The sequence below is a fragment of the Elgaria multicarinata genome, chromosome 1, assembly GCF_023053635.1.
Source record: "Elgaria multicarinata webbii isolate HBS135686 ecotype San Diego chromosome 1, rElgMul1.1.pri, whole genome shotgun sequence".
Lineage (NCBI taxonomy): Eukaryota > Metazoa > Chordata > Lepidosauria > Squamata > Anguidae > Elgaria > Elgaria multicarinata.
The window spans coordinates 8,028,779-8,047,619 of record NC_086171.1 but is presented as its reverse complement, the minus strand read 5'-3'; the positions used below and the strand labels follow the sequence as shown (position 1 = coordinate 8,047,619).

At 39.1% G+C, this 18,841-nt stretch overlaps 2 protein-coding genes across 5 annotated transcripts in view; one reads left to right on the top strand and one right to left on the bottom strand.

Moving 5' to 3' along the window:
- HHATL (hedgehog acyltransferase like) overlaps positions 1-18,841 on the bottom strand; it is a 203,557-nt gene that overhangs the window by 48,161 nt on the left and 136,555 nt on the right. The gene's annotated exons all lie outside the window — the stretch shown is intronic.
- Positions 1-18,841, top strand: part of NKTR (natural killer cell triggering receptor) — a 43,089-nt gene that overhangs the window by 8,715 nt on the left and 15,533 nt on the right. For 2 of the 4 annotated variants that reach the window (XM_063122958.1, XM_063122950.1), the window contains exons 3-7: positions 920-1,027; positions 2,538-2,582; positions 4,744-4,831; positions 16,195-16,224; positions 16,979-17,124. In XM_063122958.1, coding sequence (XP_062979028.1) covers positions 920-1,027; positions 2,538-2,582; positions 4,744-4,831; positions 16,195-16,224; positions 16,979-17,124 — 417 coding nt within the window. Of the gene's footprint in view, positions 1-919; positions 1,028-2,537; positions 2,583-2,870; positions 2,899-4,743; positions 4,832-12,467; positions 12,573-16,194; positions 16,225-16,978; positions 17,125-18,841 lie in introns of those variants that run through there. The other 2 variants (XM_063122968.1, XM_063122977.1) reach the window with 2 other exon arrangements.

The window sequence follows — 18,841 nt, the reverse complement described above, 5'->3', positions numbered from 1 at the left end:
GGGGAGGTCCCAGGCCTTCACATCTCTAGTGTGGCCTCATAAGTCCCAAGTCATTCACACATTTTAGTTGAACTTTGGATGCACTTAGAAGATCAGAGACAAGTCCCTGACTATGATTTCCATTGGATGCCACTAGTATGCTAATCAGAAAAAAAGTATGCCTGCCACTGGCAAGTGTCTTTGGTCATAATTTATTTTGAGTTATATAATGTCCACAGACCTGCCTTCAAAAGTATAAATTGTATCTATGAGATGGTAGCATGTAAATCTCTCTTGGAGGTATTACAGTCTTTGGTTTTCTGTGGATGTGGGTGTGGGGAAGCAGACTACTATGGCTTTCAGTTTTTGCATCTTTGTTAAGTTTAGGAATGTGCCACAGGTCGTATTGACTATTGGCTGTGGAAGTAGGTAGTTTGTTGTTGTAGTTTGCTGGAGGAGAACGTGTAAAGATAATCTCTAAACATTGTTTATGCAGGGTTCCATTTGACACTGGGCTTTTTTGGGATGCTGTGCTCCCCCCCCCCCGATAATCCCCAAAGGGAGATCAGGAGCAGGCTTGGACTCTTGTGTTATCTTTCGCTGCCTACATCCTTAGCTGAAAATCAAAGCGGACAGCCAAATAGAAGCTCCTATAGTCATTTGAACATAAGCTCTCTCTTGAGTGCAGGCGATTAATTCCTATTTGAACTCTCCTAAGCTCTTTCCAAGGGGGTGGGGGTGCCCTGCAGAGAAATGACATCTGCCGAGGGATAGCAAAACATGATCTTGTGATCAATACTAAACAAATTGGCCACCCGTCATCAGCAGTGTTCAAGCTTTTGGGAAGAGAGGAAACGCCTCGCCCTGCATTTCTGTTCAGCTTGGAAGCAAGATTACGGCTTTGGGGTTTTGAACCTGGAGGTTTGTTTCCTTCCTGCAGGTGAAAAGGGAATTGGGAAAACAACTGGAAAAAAGCTGTGCTATAAAGGCTCAACATTTCACCGTGTGGTTAAAAACTTCATGATTCAAGGTGGAGACTTCAGTGAAGGTACAGTTTAAGAGAGATTGGATTTTTCTCCTACTAAACAAGGAAATTATGTTGTAATTAAAAGATTTTTTTTTTTTAAATTAACAGCTTCATATTAAAAGCAAATATTTAGAAGACCTTCTAATTCTTATTCTTAACATTTAAATTTTAGCCCATCCTTTGCCAGAGGTTCAGGGTCATTAAGGGCTTTGCATTAAAAAAAGCATTCCCAAATCGCCCATATAGCTCCCCACTTGTATATGAGCAACCACTAAAAACTGCTTTTTGATGCATTGCCTTATTAAATGCTTGAACCTACTCACCATCTGTTCTTAATGCCCTCTCCCACATTTTTTTAGAGAAGTACTATGTAGTTTTGAAATGTGACTCAATTATCCACTTTTCTTCTCTAATGAATGGTACATTAGAAATATGGCAACCATATGAATAGATTTGGAAATTATCTTGGAAATTAAAGGAACTGTTATGTCCTTCGCAGCATCTGTATGCATGCGAATTTTAGCCAGGGTTTCTTCACACGTGGTAAAATTCCTGCATGGAACTTGCTTCCGTATAATAATTTGACTGAATTGCTTTGTGTAGCTTATCATATGTAGCAATGCTACATACGTGTAACCTGCTGCATATGCATCCAGTAAATTGCACACACAGGGTCATTACATGTGACAATCTGCCAGAAGGGTCCCACAGATGAGATGTGTAGGATTTTTGTTAGGTGAAGTCCCCTTAAGTGGCACTTCGAAAAGTATATGTTCAGACTTTGGGTGTGAATGTCCACTGCTCCTCTATTCATTTAATGTGCACCTTGGTTACTCTTGCTTTCTTCATACCTGCTACAAAATGCCTACCTTTATCCTGCACTGAAGGCTTACTTGGAATGTAAGTTGAGCGTCCACAACTGTTGAGAGTTTGCTTGAAGTCAGAATTCAATCAAACCTTTATTTACAGTCAATAGACCAGAAAAGGAGTCAGAATTCATATAGGGAGCAACTGCAGGCTGTGAAGGAGAAAGTGATGTTGAAGACGGGCATTTTTCTTTCTTTCTCTGTTCTGTTTCAGAATCGCTTGTAAATTTTCTGCTGACACAAACCTGTCACCTTCACACGTGTACTCTCTTCTTTTGCTATGCCTCCCTCCCCCACTTCCTCAGCCCCTTAGAGAACAGGAAGAAGAAAGGATGAGCAATAGGAAATAAAAGAGAAAAGTAACCTTCTGGTTTGTTCCTTGCACACTTAATAATAATAGCATCTTTAGTGGGTGATCCATTTAGAGTTGTAAGCTGTGTGGAACTGTACCATGGGGGTGAATGATAAACTATGCTGTTTAAATTTAAATAAACTTTTCACTTGGATATGAAGTATCTTGTATAAATCAATTCAGAATTAGGGCTGTATCCTTTTAATCTTACTATGCCCGGTGACTTATCTATCACTAGCTACAGATCATGTGAACAATTCTAGTTTTTTAAATACATCTGCCAAGGTTTAATATATGTGTTTTTTAATACTAGGTAATGGAAAAGGAGGTGAATCTATTTATGGAGGATATTTTAAAGGTAAGATCTAATAGTTCTTGATCTGTTGCTTCAGTTTTGAGAGTTTTGATTCCTGATTCATTTAATACGAAGGGCTACTTAGATCACCTTTGCATGAAAGTAACGTTGCATGGATATTTATGTGCATGAGTTTTAAATACATATATTGTAATATTAGTGTTAATGGACAAAATTTATTGCGGCTAATGTAGTGGTTAAACATGACTTCAGCATGGAGGCTAGGCAACTTGATTCATGACAACTCCTATCTTCCTGCCTAAAACTGTCAACATATTCTTTTGTTTATAGAGAATGTGGTCTTTTGCAAAATGAAAAGGTAAGAGACAAAAGCTCAACACAAATTCGAACTGTTCCCCTGCACCCTTCCTAATAAATATATGGACCACTGATAATGAATTTGTGGCTGGGTAAATATAGCTTGGAGAGAAGCCTAAAGGTAGTTTGAAAGGTCTAAGGTGGTCTTCTCTTTGAACAAGAAAATAATTGAGATTCCAAATACTTATTTCTGAAAAGTTTCATTCTTCCCTTCCCCCATCCCTGCCCTTCCAAGGTTTGTATGTCTATTGAATTCTCAAACTACATTTCAGCATGTACTTTTCATGGAGCAATACATTTATGTATTTTATTTGCTTATTCTTGTGAATGAACTCTTTCAAGAGTTTCATATTATCAGCCATTGATTGCTTTTAGAACAGATACTGAACAGTTCTTGTTGCAGTATTGGTTGCAAGCCTTGTACTGAAAGTGGTTGAATGGAGTATGTTTGGTATTCATTATTTATTTTTTAGTTGGGTGCATGATTAAATATATATATATATATATTTTAAGGACACTCAGGTGTCAGCAGATACCGGCTTTTAATAGTAGTCTGTTGACAAATCCTTATTCTAAAGGTTTTTTTGGTTCTTTTTCTCTAAGATTTTATGATGGGTAAGTACAAATATTCTGGTACTGTGTATTTGTAGTTTTGCTGTCAAACAGTTCAGCCATAATTGTCATGACTTTGTTTACATGTGAACACTATTTCCTTGACTAAAATTAGTTTTGCTCAATACCTCTATACTTATCGTCAAACTAACGTTTTACTTTAAATGTTTTAACCTACTCAGACTGAAGCTGAAAGGGGGACGTGTGGCTTTCTCCTTTGTTTACCGATATTGTTTGCAGTCGGTGGAAAAAATAGTGCTATAGGGCCTAAGCACGTTGATTACTGGCTTTGGGGATTATGTGTGTGTGAGAGAATTAGTGTCAAAATGTTTTTTCTCTGCCTGAAATAAAGTTCTTGAAATAGGTTCTAAAGAAAAGGACCCCAGTTCTGCAGTATCTATTTAGCTTTTTAGCATGCTGGTAATCAGTGATTTTTGGATTACTGAGGAAACTACTGCCTGGGATTATCGTTCCTCCATTGTCAATTGATTACTACTACAGGGGAGCCTTCATTTAACTGCTAGAATGCAGGAGGCTTAATCTTCAGACACACAAAGTAGTCTTTTCCTATTGACTTTATACACAGTATCCTGTGAGACACCACCTTGTTCTCCTCCCCCCACCCTTTTTCATAGTTAGTAGGATTGGGTTGAACAAATGGTGTTTTTTTCATAGTTCAGTGGTAGTGCACATAATTTGCATATACAAGCACCGGTTGGAGAAAAGGATTTTGAGGAGCAAGGCTGATAAATCTTGAGCAGTTGCCTATCAGAGCGGACAGAAATAGGCCAGATGAAGAAGTGATGTGACTTAGTAAAGCAGACTGTGCCAACCTGATGCCCTCCAGATATTTTGGACTAAAACTTCCAGCATTCCTATTAGCCATGATGATTGGGGCTGATGGAAGTTGAAGTCCAAAACAACTGGTAGGCACTAAGCTGAGGAAAGCTGCAGTAAAGGCAACTTCATAACAAATCATTTGGGTGTTTTTTTAAAAAAAATTGTGAAGCTGTTATAACGCTTAACATCAAAACTGTCAAGTATTCTTTAATGGATGTTACTGATTCGTTGATTGCATAAAACCTGCCTCCATCCTTATTGTAGTTTGCTATCTTAAGTTTTCAAGTTTCCCAATTGAACAGCTGGATAATTCTTCGTTGTTAGTTATTGAGCTTTTTGAAGTAAGTTCAAAAAAACCTGTCTAACCTTGAATTTCTTTTCTTTTTTGAAACAGATGAAAACTTTGTTCTGAAACATGATAGAGCATTCCTTTTGTCAATGGCAAACAGAGGGAAACATACCAATGGTTCCCAGTTTTTCATGTAAGTAGATGTCATTTGAGAGTTAATTTTTCTTAAATGGGAAAGCGCTCTTCGTGAGAAAGATGGTATTGCTAAAATCAACTGTAAAAGTATTTGAGGGAAATAAAAAACAAAGAGTGATGGACTCCCCCCCCCCTTCTCACAAATTAGAGAAAAATCTTGGATTTTGTACGATAATGCTTATTGTAGAATAACTGGCATTTCTTTACATCTTCAGAGTATAAAAGGAATTTTGGGGAAAAGAGCAAGTAATTCAATTTCATTTTATAAAAATCCCACATCTCAGACAAAAATTGTGTCCCAATTTGGCTTACGGCAATGAAAAAGCCATTTTCAGAGGTTTTCCTCCATGAATTCAGTGTATTAGTTTCCAGTAATGCTTCCCCATCATCGACATGCCTGCTGGCTTTACTCATTTTCCCATCATGCATTTGGTGAAGGTACCCACATAGGCTTTTCCAAATGGGTGGGTGTCAGGATGGAGCGGGCAGGGCTATTGGGGGTTGAGCCATACCTTCACTGAATACATGGAAGGAAATGTCAGAAAAGGACAAGTCAGTGCAAAATAAATGGACTTTTTTTCTGCTTCCTTTATCACCTTGACCAAAGTTAATTTACAAACAGGTAAAATCTATTTCCAGAGTGAGTTTTTCTTTTGAGAGGGCTTCCATTGGGTTTATCATAAAGGTTCCCATATTACAATATAGTGTACACATTCTAAAAGGGGTTTCTGCAGAGATTTTGAATTCTTGAATTAGTTTTGAACTAATACAGTGAATGGAAAAGTAGTGCACTTCACGTTTTGTTTTGTTTTGTTACAAAACCTATTCTAGTTCTTTAATTGCATGATGAATACTTGATATCTGTTATGCTGAAGCTGACAGATTGTCTTCTCGGTCATTCTACTTGATTTTATTAGTGTGTGTTTCTCTATGTTCCCTCTTTCTTATCTTCCAAACTTCTTCCACGATTAGCATGTATAAAAACACAAGCTTTATTCACTGTGAACTTGTGTTTGGGAGAAGGGAATTGGGGGGGGGGTTATATCATTCCGCTGCTGTACTTTCATAAGTGTTTAATAAAATTGCAATCCAGATTGTGCTCTTCAATTTTTTGTAAACTTTGCCATCTTCCTTGATGGATAAGAATAAGTCCTTTTGTTTGTTTATTGTTAAGGCAACCTGAAGTAGGTTTTAGCCAAAAATCACAGTTAACGTCATAGAAAACCAGCATTACAATATAAAGCGAGGCAGAAGGGATATGCAAGTATAAAATAGTTTATATAAATGCACAGCTATGAGTGGCACTTCACTGCCTTGTTAAAGAAGTTGCCCAGAAGGACTCGGTTCTTTTTTTCAGAGGAGAGACATCTGCTGTGATCTAATAAGGTTCAGATAAGAGGCACATTTAGGTTGCCCTCTAAAGAATGCCCCCCAAATGGAAAGTAAATATAAACACAAGAAGAAGAATTGGGGCTCTGTTTTGCCTCATACATCATTGTGAAAAGAGATGCATGTTTGTAGTGAATTGTTGTCTAATTTGGCGTACAGGTGGCGTCTCTTGAAACCAGACTGGAATAAATCATATGCTTGGTAGTGAATAGTTTGCTCACTATCCTTGCTACCTTCTTCTTGCTCAGTGTTTCCATTTTTAGGCTTATCTGTACTAGAGAAATTACAACTGCTGATCACTGAAGAACTGATGGGCTCTCAGGTTTCTTTCATATGCATTATGTGGATCAGCATTTGATCAGTAATACCATTAGTAGCTTGTACCTTTCAGGCCAATTTACAGCAATAAAAGCTAATGTCAAAGGGTTAACACAGGGCACGTCTGCACCAGCCCTATATCCCAGGATCATCCCGGGATAGTTCCTGTGCATCCAAATGCCACACAGAGGATCCCGGGAGCAGGCAGGCATGATCCCTCCATTTTCCTGGGATAACCCTTAGGTGTAGGAAGGGCCATAGTTGGCTTTTCTGTAAAAATGCTGTTTATAAATAGGTTTATACTTCAACCTACTCCAAGAGCTCACTGGGAGGTAATTTTTTGTGCACAGAGATCCAAAGCTTTAGGATGGATTCCTGCATTGAGCAGGGGGTTGGACTCGATGGCCTTGTAGGCCCCTTCCAACTCTGCTATTCTATGATTCTATGATTCTACAGTATATAGATGAAAAGATGAAAGTGGTTATAATTTCAGAATTATTATTAACTGCAAATATATACTGCCCCATAGCCGAAGCTCTTTGGGCAGTTTACAAAGATTAAAATGTTAAACATTAAAAATTGGTATGCAAAATTTAAAACCATAAAAGCATTAAAAAATAAATACCAAGCAAAGACAATATACATTTAAAACAACTGCGAACTCTCAGCCAGGCCAAAATATAGATCTGGGGTCAATTAAAAACTCAGCATATGCTGTTATGATCATCAATTTTATTTGTAACTATCGTATTTCTGAAATTATAACCATTTTTCATCTTCTTGGAGTGGTAACAGGTCCAAAACAAACAGTGAAATGTTCTGCAGTTGATTTTAATATGAGCTGGTTCTGCTTGATGGAACTATTTAACTTGTAGTAAAATGACAGCAGATTGAGCCTTGTTTGGGGGCTGCATACTTACCATTTGCATTTTTACTGGAAAGAGTTGAGTGGCATAGGCGCCATAGGTTTACAGACAAGGGATGCAACTCTTGCAGCCATATCACACTGTTGGCTGATATTCAGCTTCAATCTACAACAATTCCAAGATCCTTCTTGTTTGTAGTATGCTGAGCCAAGTATCCCCCATCTTGTAACTGTGCCTTTGGTTTCTACATTTAGGAAATAGAAACCAAAGGCACAGTTACAAGATGGGGGATACTTGGCTTAGCAATACTACAAACGAGAAGGATCTTGGAATTGTTGTAGATCTCAAGCTGAATATGAGCCAACAGTGCGATAGGGCTGCAAGAAAGGCAAATGCTATTTTGGGCTGCATTAATAGAAGTATAGCTTCCAAATCGCGTGAGGTACTGGTTCCTCTCTATCCGGCCCTGGTTAGGCCTCATCTAGAGTCTTGCGTCCAGTTCTGGGCTCCACAATTCAAGAAAGATGCAGACAAGCTGGAGCGTATTCAGAGGAGGGCAACCAGGATGATCAGGGGTCTGGAAACAAAGCCCTATGAAGAGAGACTGAAAGAACTGGGCATGTTTAGCCTGGAGAAGAGAAGATGGAGGGGAGACATGATAGCACTCTTCAAATACTTAAAAGGTTGTCACACAGAGGAAGGCCAGGATCTCTTCTCGATCCTCCCAGAGTGCAGGACACGGAATAACAGGCTCAAGTTGAAGCCAGATTCCAGCTGGACATCAGGAAAAACTTCCTGACTGTTAGAGTAGTACGACAATGGAATCAGTTGCCTGGTGAGGTTGTGGCCTCTCCCACCCTAGAGGCCTTCAAGAGGCAGCTGGACAACCCTCTGCCAGGGATGCTTTAGGGTAGATTCCTGCATTGAGCAGGGGGTTGGACTCGTTGGCCTTGTAGGCCCCTTCCAACTCTGCTATTCTATGATTCTATGTAGAAAAGCTAGGTTGCAGGGTGGCTGCCATATATAACTCTTCAGTCGCCTCCTTCTTTTGGGAGTGCTGCAAATCTGGTAGGCTGTTGACTTCAAAAACTGGAGTGGAGTGCTCTGGAACTGAGCATGCTGAAGCCCAGGGGGAGCTGTGGAAAATCAGGTAGTGCCTATGGGGCAGATGGGGCATTCGCCATAAAGCCAGTGCCTGACAAAGTCACACGGTATCTGGAGCAACATTGGTACCATGTATACCACGAATACAACATGGTGGGTGAGGGTAGGGCTACGCTGCAGCTGCATCAGCTGCTTTGTGTTCCATGTGTAGAGGATGGTAGCCAAAGTTTCTAGTCCCCATGGATGTAGGCATTGGTTATAATTCAAAAGTATATGAGCACAGCCTGCCAGAATTATTTTTATGTTTCCCTCTTGAGTAGCTTCCTATAGTAAATGTCCAAACAGTATTGTGTGTTCACATCCCAGCCCACTAATTTTTTTTTTAACCTTGGGATTTTTTAAAAAAAGAAAAAGCTCTCTGGAAACACTCTGAAAGAACACCTCCATGTGTTCACACCTCTAGTCCATGTCTCTAGAATTAAAACCATAATGGCAAAAATGCTAAAATAATCTGAAATAAGAATGTGAGAAAAACACCCACGTATCCATATAGGCGGGCAGGGGTATTGTCTAATGTTGGAAGACAACAATTTCATATTTATTACATGCCATACCTCCAATAAATATAATTTGAAGATATTCATGCTGTAATCTGTAATGCTCATACAAATCTACAAATATGAAAGTTAGCTATGGCCTGCCAGCTCACAGTACATTTTCCATGATCAGACCCAACTTTTAATGCATGAGTAGTTGATTCTGTACACTGACACCTTGGGTTGAATAGTAAGCACGTGGTAAATGTGCAGTGAAATACTGCTTCAAAATTCTTTTCTTTTTGATCAGGATTAATGTGGTATAGAACGCCTGAGCGTATTCAGTTCTAGTTTGCAAGGCTGAATACAAAGGGATGGCGGTATGTGATGAAATGCTAAACATTCATTTAGCTTAAGAGAACAAGCCTAGGAGGGCCTTAGGCTCACACATTTCCCCCTCTACCACTTCCTCTGGTGCAGCCGTGTAGGGATCAGCAACATCTGTTTTAGATTAACGGCAGGTTGCTGACTTTGAACCCTCCGTTAACTATGACTCATGAAAACAAGGCAGCTTCATAAACTTCCACTTCCGCTGACCGTAGTTAAGATTAACCACTTTTTGTGCCAATTTTAACATAAAGGTATTGGAAACAAGCAAAAATGCCAGTGCGTGTGCTGCCTGAAGTGCCAGGGAACTGCCATCTCTGGTTTGATTAGCCAGAATCTGAACCAGAATCTTTGGCTTGTTGCTTTCCTAACTAGCTAGTATCATAAGCTTTGAATCAGGTCTTTTAGGAGAGCAGCAAACCAGAGATCCTAGATAGGACTTGCTGCTAAACAAATCGTGGATGGAGGTTTCTTTGTTCATTTAGCTGTTCCAGCTGGCAAGAGGAGCCAAGCCAAGAGCAATTGGAAATGGTGCAAACCACGTGTTAACGACTCAGAAGCCGATAGGTAGTTTAGGAGGACATGCTGTTGTATATTAAAGAATGTTTCAGTACAAAGTTTATCCTTACTACGACCTCCTCCCCAAAGGGGGCAACTTCTGGGCATTGCCAAAACATAGGAATTAAATAAGCATTAGGTGTGATACATCTCCAACAGTTATGCAAGTTAGACAGACCCTTATTGAAAAGGCGTTGCGGAGTCTAATAAACCTGAAACAAGATTTTTTTGCTGAATAAGACGTAGCCTAAGATCCATAGAAGCTTCCGATACAGAGGCTAGGGCAACAATCCATTGATTAGGCAAAATAGTACATTCCAAATTCTCTATTCCAAGTTTAAAAGATCATGTGTCTTTTTGTTCTTGTTCTGAAAGACTAAAAATAAACAAATATTGGCTGGTTCAAAGGGATATATGTGGACTTCCATGTCCTCAAGGGAATTTTCATAGTTGCTTCTCGCATACTCCTCACAAAGAGCTCTTGCAGGCGAGAGCTCTTGCAGGCGAGAGCCCTCAATATTGGAGTTTGGCACAAAGTGCAGCTGGACTAAGAAATCAGCAGCCTATCCCCATAAATGAACATTGGACTGTCAAGATGCTGGCCAATGTCTATTAAATATTTGCATATGTTTTAATATCCTAGGTTGAGCTGCAATATTTTTGAACATGCCAGAAAGTCCAGCTTTGAAGCATACTTATTGGGCTCCTAATTGTCATACAAGCAGTTCTTTGTGCCAAGGGGGGGAGAACTCAGGGAATCTGAAAAATAGTTTTGTGATATGGCTTGAAGGAAGGTCTACTGTTGAAGAGGAGTGGGAATGAGAAAATGCAACTGGGTGCATGCAAGCCCTTGAAATGCCTACACGAGATTTTGAGGTGCAAACCAGGTAGCATACAAAGTAGACTACCCCAAAAAAGTCGACCCTCTGATCTTGGTTGTACTGTTAGGCATTGAATTTTTGGCTGTGTAATTATTTCCCCCATGCATACACACAGATATTTAATACTGTACTAAGAGTCTGGGTTTGTTCAAATATGTAACTGGCACGTAGATAAACCTGTTGAAGTTCTGTTTCTGAACCATTGTAAATAATTGGAAACCTTTTTTTTCTGTGGAAAAAGTTAACTACTTCCAAAGTTAAAGCAAGGAGCCTTTGCTGGAGGTGGGGTTCTTTCATTTCACTTTTCTACTTCAAGCTAGCCTTCCAAAAAAAATTCAGAGATTAAGCTGGTTTGCACAATCAACAGCCCCCTGAGACTTATTCAAGCCATGGTGCGCTGGCCATTTTCAAACCCAGGGAGCATGGGTTATACGAGGGTTAAGCATGGTCAGCTGGTTGTTTAACTCACGGTCCTCAGGTTTGCATGATACAAGCTGTGACCAGGCATTGAATATTCAGAATTGCTGCTGACATGCACTGCAGCCCACCATAGCTTAAATAAGTCAAGATGAGCTGTTCAGTCATGTGAACCAGGTGGTTTGTGTATCTGGTGATATCTCATGCGTAGTCCATTTTGTGCAATGGTTTCTTTTCATAATTTTCTATGCACATTATAGGTTAGTACTTATGCTATATATTGTTTCTTAGTACCTAAAAGCAGCCCAAAGTCTCTATATAGGCTTAACTTAAACATAAATAGCTCCTTTGAATTATCCTGATAATTAAATGCAAATTAAGCTGGCCCAGTATGGGAGTGATTTAACATAATAGAAGTCCTACAGTAAATGGGAAGGTCTTTAAAAATGCTTACTGATTAGCTTTGGTAAATGAAAAGAATAATAGTGGCACACCCAGTACTAAATCTTTACAGGGAGGTGTCAGAAGTATTGAAACTGCAGCAGCAGCATAACCACATAGTTTATGATGTTGCATAGGTATTTATATACTGGCACAAAATTTTAGGATTGAGCCATCAGATTTCCTAGCCCTTTGCAATCCAGTATGTTAAAATTAGGGAGAGTAATCCTGCCTGTTTTTGTATGACTAACTTTCGGGTTTTATCTAAATCTCTGGAAATGAAAGCTTACTGCCTTTAATGTTGTGTGTACTATTGGATTTTTCTCTGGGAAGGGGGTGAAAAGGACTTTAAAATGAGTGACCTTAGCAACTTGTGACGTGTGGGGCTCTGTGTTTTTATCATTATTAGAATATGAACTTTTCAATCTGTTGTTCTGGACAGTACAAATTCACTTTTAAATGCCCAGTCATCTAAACTGAACTTAACACATGTGTACAGTTGCATCCTCTTGAAAAATTAAAGGAAAGAATAGCTACGCTAGAGTGGTTTTAACAGAGTATATTCTTTGTAGTGGCACTTCAGTGCATAAGCAGGATATCTCTTTACTGGTATAACCCTGAACTTGCTATCACTTTCCAAATATGAACATAAAGAAAATTTAGAGCCCTGTTTTTTAAAGTGTCTTGGTTTTGCATACACTTTGAAAACTGCATTCACTTGAAAAATATTTTAATTTTGTATTAAACTTAGACTCAGTTTTGTTTGAAATTGTACTACAATTTATTTCTTGCCATTTTTGTGTAAAATTTACAGAAACAGTGTTACACCGTGCGCTCCAAAGGTAATGTCTCATTCCTATAAGGCTGTGTTCTTTCTCTTCTCTTCCTTTCTTCCTTCCTTCCTTTCTTTCTGTCTTTCTTGTCCTTTTCTGATCATATGTGCATTAAATCTTGTGCTGTTAAAGTTCTTCTTGGGTTACTACTAGCTCCAAGAGAGAGAGACGGCTTGTCTTTATGGCAATACTATTTTAAACCCATAAATATAGTATAGCTTCATCCTCTCAACTTGGAAATGTAAGGTGCTATTTCATAATACAGCATTGACGATTTATCAATCGCTTGTAGAAGACTAGTTTCCTGGGGAAAAGATGCTCTCAAGGGCTCTAGAAACAATATTTTGTAACCTACTCTTCTCTTCATTAGGAAGAAATTATACTTACAACTGTGAAAAAGTAAGAGCTCAGTAGATCACCAGCTTATGTTCTTGCTGCAATTATGCAACAGACTTCCTATGGAAGATATATTGGTTGTCTATATACCTACCACTTCATTAAACATTATTCAAACACAAAGTTTAAAGTTTATTGGAATATCTAAAACATGGGGTGAGGGGTGGGCCAAAACACCATTTTTTAAAACAACAACAACACATGTTTGCTCCAGTTGTTCAAAGGTACAATGATTTTTTTGAAAATGTTTTTAGACTTGTATGACTGAGAAGTGTCTTAAGTATTAAAAATTGTAAGTGGAAAATATTCTTTTATGGAGAGATTTCAAAGCCATAATGGACAAATTAATGGGCAGTAGTTGAGTTTGCTCTTGACTTTATTTTTGGGGTAAAAAAAATTTTTGGAATCTTAATCAGGGTTTTGTTTTAGTACCTTCCGTTGTAGGGACAAGGTGTGCAAATTGCTTTACAATATGTATCTTATTCATCCTCACAGCATCTCTGCTGCATTGCTCCCATTTTATAGATAAGGGAACTCTGAGGCTGAGGGATATGCCAGTCCCCACCCAGTGCATCCAAGGCTAAATTGAACATGAGGGTCCGAGTCCCAGTACTTCCAACAATGGAAACACTAGTGAAATACTTACCTATTTTACTAAAGGCCAATTCGCACATTATCTTGGTGGGAAGTTGGCTATATGTAGTTACGCCCACCAGTAAACAGAACAGGATAGTACATTAACTGGCCCCAAGAGCCAACTGCCAGCAAGGTAATACTTAATTACACATCCTTCTCCTTGTTTATAAACGTTATTAGTTGTCTGAAACACTTAAGCATGTTCTTAATGTTCACTGTGCTATGTGTTTATTTCTGTGAACATTAAGCATCTACCATGCAGTGTGATGCTGCCTAGTCTTTCAAAACGTGTAATGAGGCGCAACACGTTTGCTTCCCAGTGTTAACTTTGTGCAGCGCAAACCGGCAGGGTTTGGCTATTTTATTGTTTTACTCTGTACAGCACCATGTACATTGATGGTGCTATATAAATTAATAATGATAATAATGATTATTAATATATATATATATATTATATATATTATATATAATAATAATAATAATAATAATAATAATAATAATAATAATAATAATAATTTCACTGGGGGCATAACCCAACAGGCTTCCACATTTTCTGCTCTCTGCATCAAGTGGGCCACTGGCAAGCAGATGAGCCCACTGTTCTTCCCGGCCTTGGGAACTCAGGGATGGGTGGCAATGTCTTGGCAATTGCACATCAATCCCTGCCCGCTTTCCAGCTCCAAGGCTGGGAATGGGTTGGTCAACACATTGCCGTGGTATTTCAGTCGCCGAGGACATGCAGGCCCAAACCAGCAAAGTCTTCCACTACCCATCCTTATACTACAGAGCAAAAGGTGGGGAGGGCTTCATTGTCTGCTGCTTGACCACATGTTGTGGCCAGTTGCGCAAGCGCTTCCGTGGCCGCCACTTAGCCGAGGCATTCAAATTGGCAGTGGTTTTTGGCTTGGCTACCAAGGCCAGCCAAAAACTGTGAAACCCCCAATATTAAAAGGTGCTGATGTATAGAAATCTGGAGGAGCCTTAATCACAATGATAAACTCTGCAGCAGTTCTTGGTGGGTTTGGGGTATTTTTTTTTTGCTATAGAAGTATTCTTTGTGTGGTAGGAGGAAGAGGTGTGTTGGGTTGTAATTTCCCCTTCCCCCCCCAAAGCCTGTGGTTCCACTCTCTCCTAGAATTCTATCATTACACTACCCTATTGACAGATGGGAACTGAGGGAGCATAGCTGCCTATATAGCTGTTGGATTGCATGACTGAAAATGGCTCAATAGTGATTAGTATCATGTTTGGATGAATACAATTCCAGTTGTATTTACTTCTGGTTGCCATGAATTAAAAGAGAGAGAACTTCATTAGACAGACATTTGGAGGAGTACGTTGAAATTGTAGAACTGAAATTCATACTTTTTTTAAAGCTTAGAATATGATTAATTGACTGGATTCTCACACAGTTCCTGTTGCGATGTCAGCATAGTCTTCTTACAAATTAGTTTGGAAGTAGTTTTGATATTTCTGAAGTGCCCCCTACATGCACACACACACACACACACACACTTGGAATATTTTCAAGAAGCTACAGTTCTTCCAGATGGTGAATTCATTTTTTAAAACAACAACAACAACACTGTATTTTATTTATTTATTACATTTTTATACTGCCCAATAGCCAAAGCTCTCTGGGCGGTTCACAAATAGATTCTGAGAGATAGTCCCAAACTTCAGAGGTTTAAATATAGGCCGTACATATTGCTATTATATTACAGTGTAGAGCCAGATACCGTATTTCTTTGATTCAAAGACGCACTCCCCCCCCCCATATAAACATCTCTAAAAATGGGGTGCGTCTTAGAATCGCGGGTGCGATTATTATTCTTAGAATCAAAGCTTTTGTTGGTACTGAAATTAGTGTGGGTCTTACAATCGATGGCGTCTTACAATTGAAGAAATACGGTAATACAAATGAATGACTAAGGCTGAAATCATATACACACTTACTATAAGAAAGCCCCATTGAATGTGATGGGACTTCTGAGTTGATAGTCCAGAAGTTGAAACTGCTGCTTTTCTGTAGCAGTGGCTCTGATAAAATGGCTTGGAGTTGATTTGCAGACATAGAAGAGTTGTGCAGGTCCAGCTGGTTTGCTGAAACTGTGGTGGTTTTTTTTGCCTTTTTGTGTCTTAATATTTGACTATTAAGAGTTGTGTAGCATACAGTCATGATATTAGCAGCAGCCAATTTATTCTTGTGATACTTAAGTGTTACTGCCAAGAACCAGATTGCATTTCTGCATAGTGGACCAGTGCAAATCTTGTTACAGTAGATGAAAAGAGCTCATTCACAATAATTTTCCAATTTTGGCCACAGTGAAATTAAGGTGATCTATTTAAAAGCACTGCATGCTTTTATCTGAATCACAGGAAAAACTGAAATGTGGCATTATGTTGTGTTGATTACTACTAAAAATACAAAATAGTCCTGCATTTAGTATGAATGTAAGGTTTGTATACAAAACTAACTGTTCTGTTTTTCTTCTTCCCCTTTTTGTTATATGTGCCATTATGCCTTTTTACCTCCTCATCTGAACACCTGATTTTTTTTCAAAAAAAAAATCATCTCATGTATGTTGGTGTTAAACAGAACTACAAAGCCTGCTCCTCATCTTGATGGGTAAGACACATGTTTTTATTTACGTTCTTACACATTAGGAAGATTCCAGGAGCAAGAACTTCTCCTGGGCATGCCTTCTTAAGAGCAGATATTGCTGAGAATTAGAACTTAAAACCGTGAAGACCTAGGTGCAAATCTCTGCTAGGCATGAATCTCGGGGGTTGACTTTGGACCAATCACACTCCATAAATTATGTCACAGGGTGATCGTAAGGATGCGTGTGTGTGTGTGTGAGAGAGAGAGAGAGAGAGAGAGAACGCATCCTGCCTTGAGACCCCTGTAGGATGGGCATGAAGAATAAAAGAGGCGTTTTTGTCCCATTTATTTTAAGAGTACTATGTGTAAGAGATTCCCAGTGCTTTTTGCCTGCAGTGAGTATAGTAGGCCTACTTTTTAACAGTGAAAGTAGAAATGCTTAAACTCTGAAACACCTTAAATATCAAGCTTTTTTCAGAGTTTCTAAAATAAATTACACCAATAGACCAAATAAAAATAACTTCCTTTCAAAAGGGCCTAGTTTCTTTTTCACTCTAATGAAAACAGGTATGTGTAATTAAAATTACATTATATGCATCTTAGATAAAACGAACTCTGATGTTATCTTGAAGTTTTAAACCTGAATTTATGTAAAAGTATGAAACATTCTTAATCCAACCTTTTGTGTAAGAATTACATCTTTTTTGCAAGAAGTCACTCCAGGCAGCTTCTGCTCCTATATAAACCGGTGTACTTTTTGCATCTTATATTTCTGCAGTGTACATGTTGTCTTTGGACTGGTTATTTCTGGTTTTGAAGTAATAGAACAAATAGAAAATCTGAAAACTGATACTGCCAGTAGGCCTTATGCAGATGTGCGAGTTATTGACTGTGGGGTGCTGGTTACAAAATCAGCAAAGGATGGTAAGCCATTACATTCTTGCTTGAGTTGGGTGAAACCTAATAATTTGTGCAAGTTCTAGAAAATTGTGTAGGATTTAATTTGCATTAGAATTCTGGAAATTGCTTTTTAACGAGCTTTGGCTGTGCTTCGATTTTGTAACATTACACTAAGTTTGGCCACAATCTGTCACTATATTTGAGAGTCTCATGCTGAATATTTAACAAATAAATTTGTTGCAGGATGGTTGTTTGTAATTAATCATAGGATTATCTAAAATATTGGGTGGATTCCTGCACTGAGCCAGGGGGTTGGACTCGATGGCCTTGTAGGCCCCTTCCAACTCTAGTATTCTATGATTCTATGACCTGAGGAAAATGACCACCAAGCAAGGATCTCTTCTCGATCCTCCCAGAGTGCAGGACACAGAATGACGGGCTCAAGTTAAAGGAAGCCAGATTCCACCTGGACATCAGGAAAAACTTCCTGACTGTTAGAGCAGTATGACAGTGGAACCAGTTACCTAGGGAGGTGGTGAGATCTCCCACCCTAGAGGCCTTCAAGAGGCAGCTGGACAAGCATCTGTCGGGGATGCTTTAAGGTGGATTCCTGCATTGAGCAGGGGGTTGGACTCGATGGCCTTGTAGGCCCCTTCCAACTCTATGATTCTATGATTCTATGATTAAATATCTATTCTCTATTTAATGACCATGTATAAATTACAAGCGGGATCATTGGATTACTGTCCATTTCCTAAGCTTCGTTTGCTGTAAAAATAAGCCATTTTATGACATTACAATCTACAAAGAATTCGTCTGCTCAAGAAGAATAGTGCACCTGTTGGTACCATACTCTTCATTACATTCTTTGAAGATAAAATGGTTTGTTAGTTTTCCTCGTTATAAAGGCATGATCCATCCCCATGTGGTTGCAGCTTTAGTGAAGTTCTTTTCCTTCCCCCTCTTCCTCCACCCATGGAGAGCTCAGGAAGTGAGAGGACTTCATTGAGTCCTATGCAAATACTTTCCCATAGGCGTTGTTGCAGCTGGGGATAGACTGTGACCCCTGTCTTACATATTACACACACACATCCCCTCAACAGTTGGCACCTGGAACCTTACATAAAAATAATAAGTTGTATGAATATCTGTTCAGAGGCCATCTTTAAGAAAGACTAAAGAAAATGAAAGACTACAGAAAAAGAGAAGCTAACTTAGGGAATCAACAGCGGATCTTCGAGAAGCCCCTAGATGAAAGAAGTCTTCAGGGCTATTAAACATTACAAAAAATAATAATAATTGATAGTTACCTGACAGGAGCAGTGATAACACTGAGATGCTGATACAACAAAGGCCCAATCAGTTGCTGACAGGCCTGGTTCGCATATAAAACTAACCCGTAGTATGGGCTGTTAAATTCTGAGTTGTCATGATGTGTGAATGTGGCTGCTGCTTTAACAAACCATTAATCACAAACAACCCAGGAAGGGAATGTATGGTGTTTGTTGTTGGCTTGTGAACTCTGGGTTGTTTAACCCATGGGCTGTCATTACAACTGCAGAACTGTGGGTTGTTTCGCCAGCTTATAGAGGTGATGGGCAAATGAAGCTACTATATATACCAGTGCTACAGCACTGCAAAGGCATTTGGGATACAGGGAGGGAGCAGGTGAAGGAAAAGGGAAACACAACAACCAGAGGCTGAGAAAACAAACCATGATTTGGTCAGTTGCCAGCCAGAC